At 33.2% G+C, this 14,592-nt stretch overlaps 1 protein-coding gene across 1 annotated transcript in view; it reads left to right on the forward strand.

Annotated features, from left to right (window-relative positions):
- Positions 1 to 14,592, forward strand: part of LOC114325220 (midasin) — a 700,017-nt gene that overhangs the window by 827 nt on the left and 684,598 nt on the right. The window contains exons 3-7 of the mRNA XM_050656603.1: positions 3,214 to 3,438; positions 3,531 to 3,889; positions 7,372 to 7,541; positions 9,573 to 9,736; positions 9,829 to 11,508. Coding sequence (XP_050512560.1) covers positions 3,214 to 3,438; positions 3,531 to 3,889; positions 7,372 to 7,541; positions 9,573 to 9,736; positions 9,829 to 11,508 — 2,598 coding nt within the window. The remainder of the gene's footprint in view (positions 1 to 3,213; positions 3,439 to 3,530; positions 3,890 to 7,371; positions 7,542 to 9,572; positions 9,737 to 9,828; positions 11,509 to 14,592) is intronic.

Genomic DNA, 14,592 nt, shown 5'->3' on the forward strand with positions numbered 1-14,592 from the left:
CTAAATTTCTGTTAGCGCTTATAGTTTATGGAAACAATCGGTTTATTAACATTTTTTGTAAACATGTGAAAGACGACAATGGACATCCTGTCACATTTAATATGCATCTGTAGATGTAATGTGACATTTTTTGACACCGATTTTTTATCACAACTAGTTATTTTAAAAAGGTCGACTATAGATGATGTGTTTAACATCAATGGAAATTAGATGTCTATAGACGTTCTGTCCACCAACGTGTTAAATTTGATTTCAAGCAAATTATTTGTTTGATAATTGAAAAATGCTTTGAACTAAATATTGAAATGAGAGGTTTTTAACCTGTTTGCTACCAAGTGACTCATATATGAGCCAGATTGAGTTTTCCCATAGACCAGTGTCTCCTCTGTGAGCCGGGGATCCTACTGCACATAATGGCAATTTAAATAGCTGTGGTCTATGAGGACGAAACTTTTAAATACCTACTCCCTTGGTAGCGAACATGTTAACAAACTAAACTAATAACATCTTGAACTCTATTAGGCATTGTATTAAATAGGCTTTCATAGAATTAAAGGAATTAATGAAACCCATATTTCTTGCAATGTAGCATGTATGTAGATATGGCAAAGTATGCTGAGGGTTATTTCTTAGGCGTTGTTGCGTTTTGTGACAAAGTGTCTCTATTGTATTAAGATCCGGGGTGCTAGAAGTAGAAGCATGGGACAAAACTTTAATGTCATGTTCTCCCATCCATTTTTTGCTAGATTTAACCATATGGCATGACACTCCGCCTTGTTGAAAATAAAATCTCCAGCTGCATATATCTTTCCTGTACTTGGTAAAAATGAATGTTCAAGGATATCTATATATTTGGGTGCATTTATTATGCCTTCAATAAAATGTAAAGTTTCCAACCCTTTGGCTTACATACAACCACATGCCATAATGCCAGGTGGTAACTTTACAGTCCTAAAAAATTAGTGGCCATAAATGGTTTGGCTCAGACCGGGACATCGTAGTTACCGGGGGGGGGGTTCCCCGGTGAAGTTAATCCATGGAAATGGGTTGGTTTGTGAAACAAAACTAACATTATGTTTCTTCTTATTTATTACCTACAAGGTTAAAAACTTATAAATCATAGCAAATTCGTGTTTCTTCTTACACTAACAAAAAATGGCCCACTTCCACTTTAAACTTATTTTTGGTTTGAGGGTCCTGCCTGTTCATCAGATTCTTTTTCATACCAAAAGTATTTTTGGGAACTACTTATTTTTCTCAATGCGTCTTTGTTTTTCAAGAGCATCTCGTAAAATTGGTCGCAGGTGTATTTAAAGTTCACTTGAACCATCAACATTGAACTCATTGTTGTTATATGAAGTCGTGATTTCTCATTTGACCACAAGTTGTTCATGATGGAAAATACTCTTTCTACGGGAGCACTAGTTCCTGGCAAACACATAGCAAATTCGACCACTTTCAAAATAGTATCGTATGCAATATCCTTACTATAAAGCCTTGCGAATATTTGCTTCCATCGCTCTTCAACAGGAGTTTTTACTTTAGTTTTGTCCACTCTGTTCCATTCCGTTAAGTTTTCAGACACAATCTCCTTTACACACTGCCACTGGTCAAAGAGTTTGGTTTCTTCTTCTTCATCCTCAGATATTTTCTTGATCTGTGTGACATTAAAATTAGGTAGGCTGGTCTGGATATCACTCCATGACGGAACTGTTTGTAGCAAAATCCACTGCAAGTTATGTACGCCTCCGAAGCTCAGTTCCCATTTTTCTAAATAGTCAACACAAGTTTTGTAAAACTTTTTCACTGTTTCTTTAAAGTCCTGGACATTTAGTTCTCCTTCTTCCTGTAAGTTTAATATAAGTGTTTTTACATTAGTAGTAATAAATCCCTCTTCCGCTCTAGATTTCAACACACTTTTGAGCGAGTTTATGCGCCAAGCAACTTCAGTAGCGGAGATATTGTCTTTCTCTATCTTCAAAACTGTGTCTTCAAAAGTTGAAATCTGGGATGTCGCAAACATCAGCCATGGCTTAAAACATGGATTTTCAAAAAGTTGGCTTAGAAAGTAAGGGCATTTATCCTGAGAAAGAAAGTAGGACTTCAGGCCTTCAAATATCTTCAGAATCCGTGTAATAGCTGGGCCAAGAGACAGAAAACGAGTGTTTCCGTGCTCTAATAACTTTGAATATTCCACCCCGGCGAAATCACAAAATTCTTTCAGTTCTTCAGTTCTGACAGTATAAATGTGGAATAAATTATTATCTTTGTTAGTAAAAATATACATTTTTTTTATTTTTGCGTGAAACCGGGACATTTTAGGGAATTTTCTGAAACCGACGGGACGCCCTCAAAAGCGGTCAAAACCGGGACTGTCCCGGCCAAACCGGGACGTATGGCCACCCTAAAAAAATAGAAAATTATATCACAAAGAAGAACCTATCAATCAAATATACCTTATAAAAACTAAGACTGCTTTTGTGGATATATTTGCGACAGCATTATCTGGAAACATTCATCCCAGTTTCTCTATTTCACCTAGCAGTTACTTCTCATAGTGTATTTCTTCTTCCTGTCTTAGGTACATATTCTAATTGAATGCCTTACACTCGTTTGAGAAACAGCTTTTGGACAGTCTAAGTTTTTGTCACGATTATCAACATTGGCAGTTTCACCATACTTCTTAATTATAGTAAACACAGTAGTTGTTGCTACAGTCAAATCACTGGAAATTTCACGTATTCTTTTCCATTTATGGTACTGATGAATAATAATTTCTCTCACTTTTGTATCAGTAGATTTTCCACGTTCCATTATTGTATCTTATTGGCAATAAAACTGACCGTTGTTAATTATTTATACTCAAATGAAGCGTGACAATCATTGTTGACAACATACTACCTATTGTTTGATTTTAAAGCCTTCTTTGCATCAAGGTGATAAAATTTAAAAAACACAAAGAAAAGCAAAAAAAAAATGTTCCAATATTAAATTTAGTTTTCAGCAGATTTCGATTATCAAACAAATAAATAAATTGTAATCAACATAAAATAATATAATTAAACAGTAAAATTAATTCCATACATCATAAAAGATGCTGTTATTTCATGTTTACAATTAAAAAAAAAAAAAAATTAAAAACTTTAACACATAGTTGTTAGGGCCCATAGTCATTATAACTTCCATATTAATAAAAATGCTTTATTTTTTTAGATATGCTTTAAAATACTTTACAAGTAATCCATTGACACTAGAAAATTTAGATTCTACAGAAAGCTCATCCAAGAAACCAAAAATGGAAAAGCTGTACACAGATTTGCATTTTGTTGAAGCATGTTATCACTTGTTAAAAAGCAATCCTAGTTTTTATCGGAATAAATGGAGTTGGTCTACATTTATTGAAAAATATCTTGATCATGAAGATAATAAAATAAAATGGTAAATGTTTAAGAAAATTCATACTTTTTTGGTTGAAATTTAATTAACAGATTGCTAAATGATATTTTTTTATATATAATTTTGCTTTTTAGGTTTTCCTGTCAAATTTCAGCAATTCTTTTCGGTATGTGTGAAAAGCAAACCAAAAAACTAATCTTAAATCATATTTCAGTTGAGCTTGACACAGAGTACTGCTGTATTTTTAATTTAAAAGGAACTCTAATCGATTCTACCACATCAACAGGTACATCTAATCCAATTTGGACACTTCATACAGGAGACATAAATGATTTGCTTAATATATCTGGAATATATGTGCCAATTTTATCAAAACAATCAAATATAGTCACAAATCTTGTGGAAGTGCCATCTACTGTAAACAATTTAAGAAAAGTAGCTTTGGGACTTACTTTAAACAAAGCTATTTGCCTTCAGGGACCAGTAGGGTCTGGTAAGTTATGTATCATATTAATTATTACCTAGCTGGTTTATTTTTATCTTGTTAAATAATTGTCTAAACTCTCCAACTTGGATTGTTTTGGTCCAGAAATTATTCTAAGGCTCTTCCTTTCTATTAGGCCTAGCTTCTCTTCTTCATTGTCTCTACTGCATAGATTATGACGGGCCCGATTGCTGTTTCCTATATTTTCATTTTGGTATTTTCAAATTTGAAAATATGAGAAAAAGTGAAAATTATGAGAAGAAGTGTTTTTACTGATATGTCTGTCTTTTGGTAGTCTTTGGTATTTCCAATATGCTCTATTATCTGCTTTTATTCTTTCAGTTATCTCTACACTTCTGTCATTTTAGCTGTCTATTGTTATAACTAGTTTCTTAAATCTCTCTACTCTTTGGAATATATATCATTCAACCTGTATACTTATTAGGTATATGTTTTGTTTTTCTTGAGTTTAACTTGTACTTCTTTTCTTTATTTATTTTTAGTCCTCTAATTTGTGCTTCTTCCATCGGAGTTATCAATTTGTATTCTAAGCTCTTTTGTCACTTGAGGCTATTACCATGTAGTCAGAGTAGTAGGGTCAGTCAGGGTAATTGGAAACACTATTTGAAATATCATGACATCCAAGCATTTGAAATTTATTTAAAGTATACTGTTTTATACTGTAATAAAATAAAAGCATTTGGCTATTATATGATAAGTCTACAGGAGAATGTCTTGTGGTAGGGGAGCAAATTATGCTAAATGTGCAGTCACTCGAGCGCTTTGGGGACCTATTGGGTTGTGAAGAGTAGGTCCTAAAACCAAAAAAAGTTAAGTAAAGTTTTCCATTTTAGTGGGCGCTTGCCATTATTTAATTTAATTTTCCATTTCCAACAATCGTTTTTTCCGATAATAACGCCATCTATCCATAATTCGAAAAAATGTTTCAAGTAAAAGTTATTTATTTTTACGTAATGAATCCAAATCTGCAATAAAAAATGAGGGCTCATGTTTGAGATATTAAAGTAACCCCCCACCCCACATCAATGGGGGGTCGTGTTTGGTGCCATTCGATAGATTTTTCAAAATAATTGAATAAGAGTATTTTACAGTTTTTCGATCTGATGTTCATTTCGCGAAATATCGCGGGATTCATATTTAAAATATTAAATTTACCCCCCACCCCTCTCCGTGGCAAGTCGTGTTGGGTATCATTCGATAGATTTTTAAAAAATATTGGGCACATATTTTTTAGTTTTTCGATCTGTCATTCATTTCGCGAAATATTCGCTTTTTTCTTGTGAAACTTTGGGACTCACCCATTTCCTTACGCCCGACTCAAATCGTAAGATTTTTGAATTATACACTCTTTTGCATGTATGTACTTAACTTACCTTATCTTAATCTGACAATTTCGAGTTTTTTAAGGATAGATTTTTTTTGGGCCCCCTTTAACGAACTCCCCTGTGTTAAAAGCCAATATATGGTAGAGGTACATCTGCAGGGTACATCTGCAGGGTACCAGGTTTCTCCCCATATGCTAATCTGACGCGCTCGAGTAACTGCAAAAATCCCCTCTTGGGCTCCCCTACCATTGAAAAATAGTAAGAAAAAGTAACAAAAGATATTCAAAATTTCCATTTACCCCAGAAATTTTAAGAAAAAAACTAAAAAATGGGCTAAAAAAGTAAACAACAATCTCAGGCTTTTAAACATATAACAATATGGTCTTCAATTTTGGCTGACCATGCAGTAGACCCACTAGTTCCATCTCATCAGTTGGTATGTTTCTACTCTTTATGCAGTTGTAAATAACGCAATGTGGAATACTGTAGCAAGCAGCAGCCTCCCTATATGTTTTTTTTTGAAGTTATACTTCTTTAGGCGCGATTGAGAGTAAAATTTCATATTACTGCGCGCATGCGCACACAGAAGGTATGGCGTTTAGTTGCTAAATCTTCTAGTTATGTATAAATATATTAGTGCAAGAAAAGGTGTGAAAAGAATATATTAGTGTTTTTAGTAAATATATTTATTATAATTTTTGTGTCTTTGGATTTGTCTTCCTCAGGAGTAAGATGAGTACATATTATTAAAACATTTTATTGTATATTTATTCACCTTGTCTGTTTGTTACCGTGACTTGTCATTAGGTACGTCCGAACCAATACATTCATAGTCCTCGTAGCCTATTTGGTATAGCATTCGGCCAGAGATCGAGAGGTCTTGAGTTCGAATCCAGTGCAATTCTATCCTTTTTTTTTTGAAAGCGGTAAGCACAAAATTAGTTTGGTGTTTAAAAAAAATTAAAACAAACTGTTTAAAGTATATTTATTTTTAAGAAATCATATAATAGAAGTATAACTTCTTACGTGCGTACAAAGTACACGCACATTCTTTTTTTGTCTTAACGTCTGACACCTCATTTTTAAATCATTCAAAGAGTATTTCGTTGGTTCTCTCTTCTGTATGTACTTTCTCAACATTTTAAAAATGGCAAGACCTGTAACCTTAACATATAAAATTGATTTCCGTTTACTTCACATTGTTTCCATTTACCCCTAACAGGTGTTTTCATTTACCCCATGCTCAATATTTAAGGGGGTAATGGTGAACACTTACTGTACTTACTTCTTGTATTAAATAACATTCAAATTAACATTGTAGGCAATAGAAATATTCTTGTAATATCTATAAATTATATAATCACTATGCATACTTAATACAGAGAGATAAAATTTGTAAAATATTGGCACTGTGCTAAATCGATTTATGTGTTTAAAAACAATCAAATTTAAATTGCACAGAATAGACATTCACTTGGCTTGTAATCAGATGAATAATATACCACACAATAAGCAAAGATGAAATTGTAATTCTGTGTATGTGATATTGTTACAATATTTAATTTCTAGCGGTAGGGAGTACTGTTTTTAATCACCCCTGTTTCCAATTACCCTGACCGACCCTATCATTTGTATAATCATCTTGTTAATTTCTTTTTTATTGCTCCGTTCAGTGCTATGTAGACAGGTTAGGACCTTGTCTAATTCCTACTTCTATATTGATAGTTTTTGCATTGCCCTCATCTGTTATAACTTCTACTATAAAGTTGTCCATTGTCATTTCCACTAAACTAATTAGTTTTGTTAGTATATTCATTTTTGAATTTATAGTAAGAGTTGGTGTCTATTTACAGCGTCAAAGGCTTGCTGGAAATCTATAAATACTAGGGGCAAATATATGTCATGTTCATAGCACTTTTCAATCAATTGTGTTAGTAGGTGAATGGCATGTATGGTTGATTTTCCTTGTCTGAAGCCTTGGTGGTATTGCTCTGGTGTATTTTCAGTGTATTTATCTATTCTATTTCTGGCAAAGGCTATGGCTGACTGGCAAAATAGACTTAAGAAGGTCGAGCCTACAACAAGCCTGTAGCACCAATGTTGATGATGAACTCAAAGTTACTATATAGATCTATAATTTTTTAGGTAAAACTAGTCTTGTTGAATATTTTGCTGAGAAAACTGGCAGAAACTTGGGAGAAAATTTCATCAAAGTACAACTTGGTGATCAAACCGACAGCAAAATGTTACTTGGAACATATAGATGTACTGATATACCAGGAGAATTTGTTTGGCAGCCCGGAGTACTAACACAGGTAATGATCATCAGTATATTTGCATATTTCTTCTCTGTAGGACATGAGTATCTAATAATATACCTTGTCTACCCAAAAGACGGAGTAATCACGTGAATACCATGTGAACTCATGAAATATTTAGGTCTTTGCCTACAAGCAGTAAAACCATTGTATAAAACTTCAGTCAAACAGTCAGAATTCGTGGCAAACAGTTGGTCAGTGAGAGAACAATAATACAGTCATCAGTGTTGTCCTCTTTACTCGTGCTGGTCGACTTTTCGCTGAGAGTTTCAGCGGTTCGGCTACTTCTTGGAACAAACCCTATTATATTACCATCACTTTGTGATTTTTAAACCATTAGCGTACCAGAAAAATAAAATAAAAAGTTTTTCTACAGACATAAATTGAAATAAACGATTAATTTATAAAAATATATTATGTACATAATAATGAAGAAAAAACGTACAATTCAAAAGGATGAATAGGGCTTTTCATTCACAGTCATTTGTTTCGAGCTTTTGTCATGTGTCATATAATATTAATATATCTACGTCGTACGTTATTGGTATTTCCAATTATACAAACTGAAGACGTATGACGTAGATATATTAGTATTATGTGACACATGACAGAAGCTCGAAACAAATGACAATCGATGGAAAGCCCTGTTGGGAGCGTTATAAAAGATTGAGGTACCGCTAAAATGTAAATAACCCAAGTTCTACTGTACGGGAAATATTGTATATAGTGTTAATTTTAAACAATTTCTAACATTTGGGGTAGAAGTAGAGAATATAATTTTAAAATATACCTTCTTAACCTCAATCTGATATTATGCTTAACCTAAAAATGTTTAATACAATACAGAAATAATAGAAATTCCTTAAAAAGTATTATAAATAATAAAACATGGAAGTGGCTTTAAAAATGAGTAAAAATTATGAGAGTCAAAATACTACAAACTAACTTTAGATAATGTGGACATTATAAACATGTAAACTTAAATGTGTAAGTGATGGTAGCTTACCCCATTTGTTTGCACTAAGGCAATGTTTATTTGTCAAATAACCATGTTTTTCCTGTTTTCTGACAGCAGTAACATATTTGAAATAAATAATTTTTTTGTCCAAATTAATTTAATTTTTAATAAAAATGGACAGCCAGTATAAATATTTTAATATTAATATTACTAAATAGAGAATTAAATAACCTTTCATGAGCTATCACACGACCCCTACTCTCAGTTAAAAAAAATCATCGATTACGTCATCACGCTGAGATGGATGACTTCACTATTATGATATATGTATATACCAGTATAAAACTTGACCTGTTTCGGTATTTCTCCCCAAAATCGGCCATTCTAGAGAAAATGAATTTATTCCAACCTAAACACTGTATATACTATGCTCAACTTACTTTTCAAACATCATAATAAACGATGCTTCATTAAAAAAATCTCAAATATTTAAATCAAGTGACACGACGACGTCTTAAAAAATGTATATTTTGAAAAATTAAATTGTTATCATAATTATAATAAAATGATGTTGGGTTTCCGTAATTTAAATTTGGCCTGTGGTTGGATCAATTACAAAAAAGCATTACGGCGGTAAATTTGAATTACTCCTCCTATGTAAAAAGGAGGTATTATACATATAACATATTTGTAAATCAACAAAAACGGTTTTAGAAAAATATAAGCTTCTTTGATTTTTTCCGAAAGAAGCAAGTTTTCGATCTAAATTGACTCCCCCAATATTTATACTGCTTGATTCTGTCCACAATACAAATCACAATATTTATTCCAAATACCTTAATGCACGCCCTTGTATACAATGCCGATAACTGACTGATACAACTTCTGCGAAGTAAGTACCTTAATTCCACTCTTCGACTGTTATTTTTCAAGAAGCACGTGCCTGATCCCTTGATCACGCGTTTTTATTACTCTTTCTGTTGGGTAGACAGACTGTAGATGTTTCTTTCTTTGTGCATACACTGTGTTTAAATTAAATACTGTTACCAGGTAATATATTTATATTTTAGGCTGTCCTAGAAGGCAACTGGCTTCTTTTGGAAGATATAGATTCAGCGAGTATGGATATTGCTTCAATGCTGACTAGTTTGTTGGAAAACAATTCACTAACTGTACCAGGTTATAGGGACTCTGTACCAGTAAATCCAGGCTTTCAATTGTTCGTCACCCAAAGGTAAAACCAATATTTTATCGGTTTTAGAAATGGTTTTAGAAAACCATCTCTTTAAATGTAAATACAATTCGTATTTAAATTTTTTGTTTCAGATTTGTTTCTACAATCTCAGGCCACCATAAGAAACACTCAAACGCAATGTCACTCTTGGAAAAACACCTGTTACAGATCAACGTAGATCCTCTAACCAAAGATGAGTTAAAACAGATCGTAGAGACGAAATACCCTCAGTTTCGAACAATCTCCGACAGACTCGTGAATGCCTTTCTGCTCTTCAACCAAGACACGTCAGATACTAGTAAAATATCAATCCCAAAGAGCGGCAGACTCATTTCAACTCGAGACTTTTTCAAGTGGTGTTCAAGAGCCATTCAAGGTTTTGACGTCAAAAGCCAAGAAAGCGCTCTAAAAGTACTGCAAGATGCAATTGATGTTTTTTGTTGTTCGTACTCAGACCAAAAAGACGCTCTAGATCTAGCGAAACAGATTAGTACTAATCTAGGAATCGTTAACCACAAAGCAGAGTACTTTTTCAAAGACTATAAACCAACAATGCAACTGACTGCAGATCACTTAATTGCCGGAAGAGTCGTTTTACGTAGAGACAACAACGAACTAATGAAACACGTTAATTTTTCTTTCACAAGACCTTCATCAGTGCTTCTCGAGAGAATCATGTGCTGTATCAACCTACAGGAACCTGTTTTACTAGTAGGAGAAACTGGAACCGGTAAAACATCTTGCGTTCAGTATTTGGCCCACACCATCGGCCAGAAGTTGATTGTGATCAACATGAACCAACAATCAGACTCTGCTGATTTGTTAGGAGGATTTAAACCCGTGGATTTGAAGTACATCATTGCTCCCATCAGACGAGAATTCGAACAAGTATTCTCTGATTTTTTCAAAGTAGAACCAAATAGGAAATACTTGAGCAATCTAGCGCTATGTTTCAACAACCAGAGATGGTCAGATCTGGTTAAATTGATGACTGTAAGTTATCAAGCAGCTGAACGTCGATTGAAGAAGTCTCTACAAGATTTCGAACAGTTAACAGGCAAAATAGCGCAAGAAAGGATAGACAAACGCAACAAAGATAAAGTATTTTTAGATCGATGGCTCGTTGTTGGGGAAAAACTACAAAAGCTGGACATACAGTTGAAGCACACAAGTGCTTTAGCTTTTGCTTTCATCGAAGGAAGTCTTGTTAAAGCTGTGGAACATGGGTATTGGGTACTACTGGACGAAATCAATCTTGCAAATGCTGAAACTTTAGAATGTTTGTCAGGGCTTCTAGAAGGATCGCAAGGATCTTTGTGTTTGTTAGAAAGAGGTGACAAGAAACCAGTGAAACGACACCTTAACTTCACTTTGTTCGCTTGCATGAATCCTTCCACTGATGTTGGAAAGAAAGACCTACCAGCTGGATTAAGAAATCGATTTACGGAGTTTTTCGTTGAAGAACTGAACGAGAAGAACGATTTACTGCTTTTGGTTAATAACTATCTCGAAGCAATGTCTCTAAAACCCAAGGATTTGGAAGCTATAGTTAATTTTTATTTGAAAGTTCGAAGAGAAACTATTTTGAGTCTGTCGGATGGTTTGGGACACAAGCCGCATTATTCCTTGAGGTCGTTGTGTAGAGCTTTGATCATCGCATCGAAGAATCCTTGTGGGATATTCAAAAAGAGTCTTCATGAAGCGTTTTGTCTTAGTTTCCTCACACAGCTCGATAGCAACTCATATTCTATAGTGGAGAAGTTAATATCAAGGTAAGTACACATTATATGGTACACATTATTTGAATTCATGGTTCGTTTCATAATATACTTGATCGCAAACGGCTAAAAATTTTTTAAGACCATCAAGTGACTCTGGAAACATTATAGAAGGGATTCACTAGACATGTATAAGCTTGTAAAGGGTTCCAGACTTCTGAAGTGAGACTTATCGTACGGTATTTTTCCAATGCTTTGATTCCTGGTTTGTGTTTTTAGAGTTTAGTCATTTTGTTATTATTTCTCCAGAGCTGTATATGTTATTAAGCATCTTCGTGATTATTGCTATTGTTTCGTTGTCCATTAGTTTGAGTAGTTCTGCTTGTATATCTATCATCAGATTCAAGACTCATTTCAACTCGAGAATTCTTTAAGTGGTGTTTGAGAGCCATTCAAGGTTTCGATGTCAAAAGCCAAGAAAGTGCTCTAAAAGTCCTGCAAGATGCAATTGATGTTTTTTGTTGTTCGTACTTGGACCAAAAAGACGCTCTAAATCTAGCGAAACAGATTAGTACTAATCTAAGAATCGTTAATCACAAAGCATAGTACTTTTTCAAAGACTACAAACCAACAATGCAACTGACTCCAGATCATTTAATTGTAGGAAGACAGTTTTTTGGTCGTCCCTATAAACAGGCGAAAGCGATAAGTATTGCAACGCTGCAACGGTACATTCTGTGATAAAATCATAAGCAATCATAAAATCGTAAAAAAATAGTACATATTAAAAACATAAGGTTCTTTGTAATACTGTACATTACAATCTTTCACGGTTTTTGCTCTAAATTTTAAAGACCCGCTTGGATTGACATGAAATTTGGCATACGCATAGCTTACATTTCAAAGAAAAAAAGTGATATTGTGCCAATGTGTGCTTTTGCCCTGGGGGTGACTTTCACCCCCTTTTGGGGGTGAAAAAATATATGTCCAAAATAAGTCCGAAAATGGATAAACTGACTAATTTTAAGTAACTTTTGTTCTATAGACCTTTTTCGCCAAGACAACACTTTTCGAGTTATTTGCGAGTGAATATGTTCATTTTTCAACAAAATAACTACATTTTTAGACGGTTTTTCGCAAATAACTCAATATTTGGTCGAAAAAAAAAATGTAAAATGGTGTACGCGTTAGGTCTCTGGACCTCGTAGAACCAGAGTTATAGCCAATGAAAAATAGATTCATATTCACCAAATTTCAAATATAATATTTCGAAGTGAAATATCCAAAAAAATTAAGCACTTTTTGGGGAAAGCTCATTATAACTTTTTTAAAGTGTCTAAAAAAGCTTTATTTCTGTTTTTATAAAAAGTTTCTAGCATTAAATTTAAGCAAGTTACGCTCAAAATAAAGGTGGTCCCTTTTGTTTTGGCAAAAAAAAAATCGGGAAGACCACCCCCTAATTAGCAACTTAAATTAAATTAATCGTTACCGCTCCATAAATTACTTTACTTATGTTGTGTTTATATGATCTGTAAGTTTCATCGATTCAAAGTGCTTATTTTTGAAAAAATTTGGTTTTAAAGTAAAATTTTTAAATATTTTAATTTTGAAAAATTTGTTTTTTTTTCAAAATAACTCAAAAATTATTAGAAATACCAAAAATCTCGAAAAACAAAAAAAGTCAGCATTGCTGTTCTGAATATCATGTATTTTTTTATTTTTCTGTTAGACAAAAATTGATTAAGATTTGGTGTTTTGAAATTTGCATACATTCGTGATCAGTGACTCGTTCAACCCCTTTTAACTACAGCCCTTTCAAAAATAAGGACTTTGAACCGATTAAACTTACAGATCATTATAACAATACATACACGAGTCAAGAAACTTGTGAAGTCGTAACTATTAAGTTCATTTGAGATACTAATTAGGGGGTGATTTGCCCGATTTTTTTACCAAAAAAAAGGGACTAACTTTATTTTGAGCGTAACTTGTTCATTTTTGGTGCTAGAAATTTTTTTTATAAAACAAAAATGAAACACATGAAAATTTAAACACTTTAAATAAGTTGCAATGAGTTTTCCCCGAAAGGTGCTTGCTTCATTTTTGGTTATTTCACGTTAAAGTATTCCAATTGGAATTTGACGAATATGAACCTATTTTTAATTAGTTATAACTCTGCTTCTATTACGTATAGAGAAGTGATATATACACCATTTTTTAAAAAATTTTACGGGCTATATTTTTGCTAGGAATGTTTTTTCGACAAAATACTTACTATTTGAGTTATTTGCGAAAAACCCTCTAAAAGCGTGGTTATTTTGTTGAAAAAATGAACATATTCACTGGCAAATAACTCGAAAAGTATTGACTTAGTGAAAAAACTCTATAGAACAAAAGTTACTTAAAATTAGTCAGTTTGTCCATTTCCGGACTTACTTTGGACAAATATTTTTTCACCCCCAAGAGGGGGTGAAAACCAACCCCGGGGCAAAAGCACATATCGGCACAGTATCACTTTTGTCTTTGACTTGTTAGTTATGTGTATGCCAAATTTCATGTCAATCCAACCGGTTCTTTAAAATTTAGAGGTTTTGCAATATTTTACCGTTAAAGAACGTACTAATAGTAAATACCTATTATATTGTATATTGCATTAATATAATATATTATAATATTAGGTATTATACAGGGTGTCCCGAAAAGATTGGTCATAAATTATACCACATATTCTGGGGTCAAAAATAGATTGATTGAACCTCACTTACCTATATACAATAGTGCACACAAAAAAAGTTACAGCCCTTTGAAGTTACAAAATGAAAATCGATTTTTTTTTCATATATCGAAAACTCTCAGAGATTTTTTATTAAAAATGGAGATGTGGCATTTTTATGGCAGCAACATCTTAAAAAAAATTAAGGTGAAATTTGTGCACCCCATAAAAATTTTATTGGGTTTTGTTCCCTTAAACCCCCCAAACTTTTGTGTACGTTCCAATTGAATTATTATTGTGGCAGCATTAGTTAAGTACAATGTTTTTAAAACTTTTTTGCCTCTTAGTACGTTTTCGATAAGTCAGTGTTTATCGAGATATTTTGAATATTTGTCGAATCCACCACATATTTGTATATGGTTAAG

This window comes from Diabrotica virgifera, chromosome 7 (genome assembly GCF_917563875.1).
Source record: "Diabrotica virgifera virgifera chromosome 7, PGI_DIABVI_V3a".
Classification (NCBI taxonomy): Eukaryota; Metazoa; Arthropoda; class Insecta; order Coleoptera; family Chrysomelidae; genus Diabrotica; species Diabrotica virgifera.